Source organism: Tenrec ecaudatus, chromosome 3 (assembly GCF_050624435.1).
Source record: "Tenrec ecaudatus isolate mTenEca1 chromosome 3, mTenEca1.hap1, whole genome shotgun sequence".
NCBI lineage: Eukaryota > Metazoa > Chordata > Mammalia > Afrosoricida > Tenrecidae > Tenrec > Tenrec ecaudatus.
In genome coordinates this window covers 203,092,652-203,102,311 of record NC_134532.1, presented here as the reverse complement: position 1 = coordinate 203,102,311, position 9,660 = coordinate 203,092,652, and the positions used below count along the sequence as shown (strand labels likewise).

Sequence of the window (9,660 nt, the reverse complement as noted above, 5' to 3'; positions counted from 1 at the left end):
GCTTCTGTAAAGCCCATTGCCTTGCAAACCTGACTTTGCCCCACAGGGTGGCCTGGGAGTCACAGGTGATTCAAGGGAAATGGGTTAGGTATGTCGACCACATTTAAAAGGGCATAGATTAGGTAAACCTGGCTTGTGACGGAGAGTGTGACAAACTAAGAAGTGCTTAGCAACTAGGCTTTATTAGACACAGGCTGACATAGGGTGACCAACGGATTTGGAAGGCGCCAGAGAGAGTGGAAGTCTTCGGCAGAAGGTGCTGAATCCCAGGAAACCAGGACTGTGTGATTTCCGTTTTCATGTGTTGTTCACTGAAAGTATATAAATGGGACTACAGAGTGTAAACATGAAATAAGTTTCTGGAAGAGTTAAATGCAGATGCCAATATTTTAGAAAACCATTTAAAATGTCCAGGGCTGAATTCATACAAATGTGTAACAAAAAAACACAAAACCCCACTGCTTTGTGAAAATCACTTTTGAGTAGTGAACACCTGAATCATCTCACAGCCAAAGAATAGACGACAAAATGAGAATGAATGTCTGTGTGCCAGGTCCCATGACTTTCCCATATCCGTGTGGCATGAAAAGACTGAGAACATCGCAGGAGTTCAGGGGCGCGATGAAAAGATGCAGATTTATAATCGGGAAACTCAGATCTCTTGGGGGATGCTTTATGTTCAAATCAAGCTTGTTTGCATAATATGCCTCAGTGAAAAAGCTGAGCAATCTATGCTAAAAGTGATAGCTCCCACGTTAAGGGTGGTTGGACTGGTTCATGTTTGTTGGATCGAGGATCTATATTCGACGGGTTAAATCACATTTTCAAAGAGCTGCATGGAGCGCATTATGTTTTCATCCTGGAAGGGAAGAGCAGACATTCGGTTTAGCATCTTTGCAAAGAAAAGTGCACCTGGGCACCACCAACCCTACCCCCCATCAGCCTCTGGGCCAGAAGTTCGTGGCTGTTTGCATATGTAAACATGCTCCTCCCCTTTCTGCATGCAGATACCTACCAAGAGTCTGTTTCATAGTCTGTGGGGTTGACCAGGCTTTATTCAAGTATGTACACAGGTTCTGACTATAATAGTACAGTGCTTCTTAAAGCATAATTCCCGAATGGAGTCTAGGATGGACAGGGAGTAAGTCAAGATGAGCACATGCCAATTTTGGCCTCCCAAGGTGATCAAAGACCATCAACTACAGAGTCCTTTGTAAGTGGAGGAGACTGAAAGTGTGTGTGTGCTTTGAGCTCATTTCATGAGGACTGCAGGTTGAGTTGTGGAAGGAAAGATGGTAGTCTTGGCAGAACAGGCTTGCTGTCATCACGTGTTCATTGTGACTCACTTCAAGAGCCAACTTTACAGAGTGTAGGTTGCTCATGATGTTACAGGTGGGGAGTTTCAAGATGGATGGTTTCTCCAGGCCAAAGAAAGGACTGTGGGGAGCAGCCAACAAATTGTCCACTGTTGGAAATATTTCTTAGAAGGCAGTTGCAGTTGTATGTAAGTGCATGACACAGTGAGGGATTCATAGTAGTGGTAAATGGGGGCAAACTAACAAGGGTTTCCACTGCTTGAAGCCCAAATAATTTAACCATTTAGCAAGCCAATGACACCAAGTTGAGTTTTCAAGTAGACCATCACATTGAAGTGGGAATTGAGAAACTGAGTAGGTAAGCTGAGGCATCAAAGAATATCTTGGTGTCATGATTACATTAACAACTGTTTACATGTGACTCGACCCAAATGTCAAGTCAAATAATGATCAGGGTTAAACACCAGGTATTGGTGGTGGTAGGTGCTATTGAATCTGTTCAAACCCATACTGACTCCACAACAGAGCAAAACACTTCCCAGTCCCAAGCCATCCCCATAATTGTTCAGATGGCTGAGCCCATTGTTGCAGCTACTGGGGCACTCCATCTGGTTGAGGGCTTTCTTCTTCCCTGCCCCTCCACTCAGAACTGACAACACATCCAAAAGTATGTGAGATAAAGTCTCACCATCCTCGCCTCTAAGGAGCATTCTGGCCTAACTTCTAAGACAGATTGGGTTGTCCTTTGAATAGTCCATGGTACTTCCAAGATTATTCTTCAGCATCACCATTCCAATGCTTCATTTCTTCTTTGATCTCCCACCAGATGATAGGCAAATCACCCGAATTTCTCTTCTACGAGAAGTCTCCACTCTAACTGTATTAGATTCAGGCAAAAATCATTTCTTGTCCGCCGAAACTAGAACTTATATTTCTTTGAGGAAACATATGACAATGGAATTCTAATTCTACAGAGGTAGAAATAATATACACAGCATACTAGATCTCTGAACAATTCATACATCACATGTATGTTTAAGTTACAATGGATGAGTGCTGGCTAAAGGATTTGGGGAAAATACAGGTTTAACTTTGGTATCTTCAATAATTCATACACGCACTCCGTGAATGTTGACTGAATCTATGAATTAGGGTTAGTTTTTAGAGGAATACACTTCTTATTGGGTGCTGTCCAATCCGTTCGGATTCATAGTGACCCATGTACAACAGAACAGAGCATGCCTGATCCTGCAACGTCTTCACAGTTTGAGCCCATTGTTGCAGACACTGGGTGAGTACCAGATCTTTTCACAGGTCTTCCTCTTCTTTGCTGCCTCTCTACCAAACACAATGTCTTTTTGCAGGGATTGGTCTCTCCTAATAACTTACCCAAAGTACAGGAGATGAAGTCTCACCATCCTTGCTTCTAAGGAGCATTCTGGCCATACTTCTGAGACAGATCAATATGTTCTTTTGATAGTCCATGATACTCTTTGCGAGCAACGTGATTCAAATGCATCAGTTCTCCTGTCTTCCTTACTCAGTATCCAACCTTCACATGCATATGAGGTGACTGAAATGGCCATTTCTTGGATTAGACACACTCTTGTCTCCAAAGTGAAATCCTTGCTTTTTTTTTTTTTTTTTAACACTTCAGAGGTCTTGTGCAGCAGATTTATTTACCCGATGCCATGTGTTGTTTATCTTTGACTGCTGCCTCTGTGAGTTTGGGTTGTGAACCCAAGCAAGCCAAAACCCCTGATAACTGCAACCTTTTCTCCAGTAAGAATGATGGATCTGGGGAAGAAACAGTAGACTGTGCTGTGGAAAAACAGTAAGCCTACACATAGGACTCATTCTGTGTGACACCACTCTGAGCACTGAAAGTCAGTTCTTACCTGTTGGCTGACAAACCACCACCTACCTGTGTGTCAGTCAGTCTTTCTGTGGTGGCTTGCATGTTTCTCTGATGCTAGAAGCGATACCACTGATATTTCAAATACTAACAGGGTCACTGTGACGGCCCATTTCAGCAGAGCTTTAAGGTGGAATAAATTAGGAAGAAAAGCCTAATGATCTGCTTCTCTCTGTAAATTTGCCAATGGAAACCTTACAGATCACAATGGAATCTTGTCCAAGAGAGTGCTGGAAGATGAGTCCTGTAGGTTGCAAGTTGCTTCAAATGCAATGGACATATTCTTGTGTATACCAACCATCATGAACACATCTCAGGACTGAGCAGTGTTTCATTGTGTTGTACACACAAAGTCAGAGTTAATTTACGGCCACAAACAGCAGCTCACCATGCGCAGTATAAAAAGACTACTATCAGTTTGGGTCGGAATCATAGTGACCTTGTAGGACAGAGCAGAACTGCTGCTGCAATTCTCAAGGCCTTCGGTCGAAGGGAGAAGACAGCCTCCTCTCTCTCCCATGGAGTGGCTGGTGGGTTCAACTCCTGACTTGCGGTTAGCAGCCCACCCTATGGCCCAAGAGAGCACCGGGGCTCCTGATACTCAATATAGCTGCTATGAACATGGAAAGAATAATCCTGTTACTCATCACTTACTTTTTGGCAGCTTTCGATGAACTCATCTATGGTAACGACCCCATCTTTATTTTTGTCCATTTTCTGATGCAGAAGAAAAAAAAAAGAATCATAGTCAGACGTAGACGAAACTGATGAGCAGAAGCTGATGCAAAGAAAGCGTGACTGTTTTGTTTCTGGGGGAGGAGCTGCCTTTTGCAAATCTGAGATGTTCCCGGGGAATGGCCATAGCAGGTGGCTTCTTTCAGGCGTTCGCTTGTGCCTGAGGAATACTCTGGCCCCCAGTTGTGAACGCTCATCAATTGGCTAAAACTGTCAGAGTATTGTTTTATTTTTCGTGTCCCATCTGCAAAGTGGAACGAGTGGAGATTTATAATTTCAGAGGGTTCTTGTGAAACTTTTCTATTAACAGAAAGAAGGAATATGTGAACTCATGCATCTTTCTATCCAAGACCATAATGAATACTCAGTACTTGTGCCGTTTGGCGAACTAACTAAGGTTTGGGGCAAAACTCTAATGATTGCATTAAAATGGAAACTATTTTCTTTTTTGACCTTTATACTTAAAAGAGTTTTCTTTTTCCTTTCTGTATTCTTCTGGATAAGGTTAGGATTGAGCAAACACCCAGAAGGTTTGCTCTCGATGGCCCTCCCACCTGATTTGTCTCCATCCCCACCTGGAAGAAAGTCTCCACGTGCTGTCGGGGAGCGTCTTCTTTGAGGACAGGGTATGTGCATTTGCCCATCATGTCGTAGATTGCTTTCATGATATCGAGCATCTCCTGGAACAGGAAAGGCACTCATGTGATGCTTTCGGAAACTCACTGCCGGTAGCATTGGAAGGGCTTTCCCGCCTCCCACTCAATTGCCATGCCCTCAATGTCCTTTGCTTCTGTGTGTGCCAGAGTAAACGCCGGCAGCTTCACAAACTAAAAGCAGCAGAATCCGAAATAGAAGAACCGACTCTAGTCTTGGCTGCCAAAAAAGCATATCCCCATTGTCTCGCCTAATCAGGTAACGAGCCAACCAAACAAATGCACTGCCCTCAATTCCGTGCTGACTCACAGCGGCCTTACAGGACGGGGTAGAACTGCCCCTGAGTGTTACTGAGACTAGCTGTGTACGGGAGTAGAAAGCCCCGTCTTTCTCCTGAGGAAGAGGGGCTGGTGGTTTCCAACTGCGGACCTTGAGGATTGCACCCCAAGGGGTAACCGTCATAACCCCAGGTAAAGAGTACTCTGGCCTCATTGAATCGTCACATCCCCATTCCCTGAGACTACTCATCATCAGCCTTTGCTTCACGGATCTAAGGGATCGATGCCAACTTCCATTTAATGAGAAGACCATACACTCCACACCGTGGGAATAAGACTAGAACAAATTGAGGATTAAGTCATAAAACTCATTCAAATGTTCACTACCATTTTCCTACTCTGACTTTTAACCAAAGAATACTTCACAAAAGAGATTAGTCAACATAGTTTTAACCCTGAAAACTCCTTGGCATTTTTATAAATCGTTTAATCAAATCTTGTTTTGATCAGTGTTTCCCTTCTGAGCGTATAATGAATATTTATCTGATTCTGTAGGATATTCAAGTTTATGGTTTCACCTTTTTAAATTTCTACGAGTGTTTCCAGCATAAGGGATTCATCTGACAGAGTAGAACTGTCCCTTTGGGTTTCTGACACTTGAAATCTTAAACAAGAATAGGCAGCCTCATTTTTCTCCCTTGCGAACATAGGTGGGTTTGAACCACTGACATTGCAGTTAACTCAATGCATAACCCACTACTCCACCTTAGCAACTTTATGGGACTACACAGAGTTCACGTAACAAAGAAATGAAATATAGTGAATTTACCCCATGCACTTTTCAGCCTACTCCCTCATAGAGGAGTAGTATACTTCTGCAGTTGAGAATACTTCATTTTTAAAATAAATGATAAATGGCTCATAATTTATAAGCCATAGGTGAAGCCTTTTAAGATATTTTTAATTAAGTAGCCAGAAGTGTGTTAGGCAAAGGTGGAATCCATGTCATCATTAGTATGTGAGATTGGTAAGTACAGTATTGACATTTAAAGGGGTAGGATGGAATGGAAGAACTCTTCCAACATAGACAATACTTCTGAGGCATCTGGGGACTAAGCGTTCATCATGCACCCCAGATATATTAAATATTCAGGATGTGCTAAATATAAACATACACTTAATATTCATGAAGGCATCTTTTAGTGACACCCTTTCTGACCCTAACAGTCCACTGCCCAAGAAATGCAATAAAAGGCATTCATTTATCAAGCTTACTGGTGAGCTGTAGATGTGGCTAGGCACATTACCCCTGTCTTCCTGATAGCGCAGCATTGGCCCAGGGTAGCTTTTGTCTGGGGGACTCATGTCAAAGTCAACTACGGGGAAGACTGATGAAGCAGAGCGAATCACTTAAGAACACTGAGCTCACAGAGCTCATGTAATGTGGCTCTCTGACCACACTTGCACTTACCCTAAGAGTGTTCACTTACCCCATCCTTCCCTCTTGCTTCTTGCTATATACTTTAAATGGATTGAATCAGCCACATGATTTGAACATCTTAATTTGGTCTCTGAATCTCCCTCTTCTGGTCCTCCTGGTTAGCCTACCTCTAAGTGTACTGGGAGGCTCTGTAGCTACACCAAGGAGGATTTCCCACATGATGGCAGGCCATTGTACCACCCTGGTGATTTACAACTGAGTGTTGTTTCTCACTAACCATGCTATTTGCGTGTGCGCTAGTGTGTTTATTCATGATGTTAATGCCACTAAAAAACAAGGATGTAATCCTACATGTTACTTATTTGATGTGGAGTGCCACCATATGTTATTTAGATTCATTCCAGTATTTTTTATTGGAACACTTCTTTCCCTACCACCGTATAAAAAAATTCAGATTTTTTTCCTGAAGATGAAGTAAAAGAATACTAGCAATTAAAAAAATATTGTGAAAGGTATTTAAGAAAAATTGGCCCCGAGTCTAGCTGTGTTGGTAAGGTACTTCTTACTTCTTTAGTGATGTAGCCGTCTTTATTTATATCATACAAATTAAATGCCCAGTTGAGTTTTTCTTGTACTGTCCCTCGGAGCAAAATGGAAAGGCCCTTGATGAAGTCCTGCGAAGAAAGAGAAGGCAATTGGCTTGGGTCTTTCCAACACACACAACACACGGTCTGACTGGGTAGCATTTCAAATGATGGAAGCAACAGGCCCAGCCTTCTGGGTTTTAGCTCCTTCTGTGACATTAAAATCCATTTAATCCATTTAGTTAGGTCCTCATCTGCCTCATAGATTCCCTTATAGACATGAACACAGTGGGGCAGGGACAAAATGGATCTTCCACAAGATGGGTTGACACAGTGACTGCATCGATGGGCTCAAACATGACAATAATTGTGAGAATGTCACAGGACCAGATTGTGTTCACTCTATTGCACATAGGATCCTAGGAGTCAACTCCTAACAACAACCGTCTCTACATTCTCATTCCTAATTGAGACCTGGGGCTGTTGTTGTTGTTAACAGTTTTATTGGCATGGAATTCACATATACAATTCAGTAGCTCAATTATAGTAAGAAGAGTTATACCATCATCACCACTATGAATTGTAGAATATTTTCTTCTTTCTTGTACTCAATCTCATTGACTCCTCATTGCCCCACATCTCCCCTTCCCATGCCCCCAAGGAATCTTTAATCCAGTTTCTGTCTCTGTAGGTTTTCCTATACTGGAATTCATGTACAACAACCAATGGGGTGAGGGTGGGTTGAGGCGGGACCTTGAAATTACTAGATCAACATCCTAATAGCCAGATGCTTGCGTGTAAATGCTAGCTGCTTTTCCATCTCATGTGTACACAATTCACTGAAAATCTTACATTATAAAAATTAAAAATAGAAAATATTCCTAATAATAAATACAGACTTATCATAAGACAGTGAGAAAGAGATGATTTCTAATACCATAAAGAGTCTTAGAAACCCACCGGGGAAATTCTACCCTGTCCTTGAGGGCCACAATGAGTTGGCATTGGCTTGGGGAGAGTGAGCGTGGTTGTCTTTTTCTGTTCATATTCTGCCTTTATTTTAAAATGGCAGTTTAGAACCATGGATTGGAAATCCAGGCTGCTGGATTCAAATCTAATTATGGCATCTAAGAGCTTTATATCTTAAGAAACTTCATCCTTAGGCCTCAATTTTCATACCTCTAAAAGGGAGATAACAATAGGATTGATCTCATAACTTTGTTTACAGTTTAGGTTTTTTTTAAATTTTTAATCATTTTTTTGTTGAGGGGTTTTATAGCTTTCACAACAATCCATACATCAATTGTATCAAGCACATTTATACATATGTTGCCATCATCATTTCCAAAACATTTTTCTTTCTACTTGAGCCCTTGGTATCAGCTCCTCTTTCCCCCCTCCCACCCTTGTGAACCCTTGATAATTTATAAAATATTTTTTTCATATTTTACACCAACTGCTATCTCCCTTCACCCACATTTGGTTTAATTTAGTTGGTTTTAATAGTACCTGGCAAGGGCATATGTTATACATGTTTGGGTTATACAAATGGAGACCGCAGCCCATCTAATGGTTAGGTTGGTTTGCTTGTGATCCAGAGCAGGCAGACTAACTTGATCACAAATTGTATTCCTGCTCTCAGAGAAGAGGCTCCATGAGAAGCAGGGCTAACCGTCCAGGGTGGTGAGTGCTGAGCTTCCACAGTCAACCATGCTAGGCAGGGAACAAGGGAAGTCTGCATGTGGCTTTCTGAGTGGATTCGCGGTTTCTGCATTCCAGCATTCCACGGGCCCGTCTGTCTCCACTGCTAGTGATATATTCTTTAGCTTCACTTACATATTAATCTCACTCAAAATTGTGAACTTGTGGGAGCTGTTTGAGAAACCTATTGCTCTTATTCTTTGATCCTAATTATCCACTTTCTTTCCTGAGAAATAACTGACATTAGAAGGTCTTGTAATTGATTTCAAAGGACTTTTCTGCATATGAGTGTCATACTGATACATGTGTAGACTCAGCCGTCCGTTACTCAGATGCCATTTCACAGGCTGCTGAGTACTTCACATTTTCTCACTTAACGATGCATCTTGGGACTCATTTCATTCCTTGTCACAGCTGCATCATATGATTGTACCATTATTCAGAATACTCCAAAGATTCATATATTTGAGGATATCTAATCCTTATCATTAAAAATAATGCTAATGAATAATATATAATACATATATATCCATATGCATATATATGTTTTGTTGTGCTAATGTTAGTCTGGGTACTTTAGAAAAACAAATCTACAGAAATTCATGTATAAGAGAGTTTTATATAAAGCTTAAGTGCACATCAAGAAAACATCCCAACCCAGTGCTGTCCAAGCTCACAAGTCCAACATAAACCCATACATCCAACACCAACCCACAAAGTCCTCCTCCTTCTCATAAAACACACGCAATGATGCCAGCTGCAGAAGGAAAGCCAAATCAGTGAATGTGTAAGCATCTCAGTATTGGCAGGGGTCTCCACACAGCTGCTCCAGCACCCAGGGCTGCATCAGGGTAGATCCATGCAGCTTCTCCTTGGGGATGTCTTGCAGGAAGTGAGCCTTGCCAGCTGAAGCAGGGAACTGGCTAAGGCAACTGTGCCCTGATCCAACCATCACAAAGCAAGAGGCCCAAGAACCAGAAAGGTGAGGCTCACCAAGTCATTTATCGCTCTGCCCTTCAATTACCCCCACATGTGT

The 9,660-nt window shown here is 42.0% G+C and overlaps 1 protein-coding gene across 3 annotated transcripts in view; it reads right to left on the bottom strand.

Moving 5' to 3' along the window:
- Positions 1-811: 811 nt before the first annotated feature.
- Positions 812-9,660, bottom strand: part of KCNIP4 (potassium voltage-gated channel interacting protein 4) — a 279,632-nt gene continuing 270,783 nt past the window's right edge. For all 3 annotated transcript variants that reach the window (XM_075545015.1, XM_075545016.1, XM_075545017.1), the window contains exons 5-8: positions 6,906-7,013; positions 4,542-4,646; positions 3,886-3,948; positions 812-859 (exon numbers count right to left, since the gene is read on the bottom strand). In XM_075545015.1, the coding sequence (XP_075401130.1) occupies positions 812-859; positions 3,886-3,948; positions 4,542-4,646; positions 6,906-7,013 (324 nt within the window). The remainder of the gene's footprint in view (positions 860-3,885; positions 3,949-4,541; positions 4,647-6,905; positions 7,014-9,660) is intronic.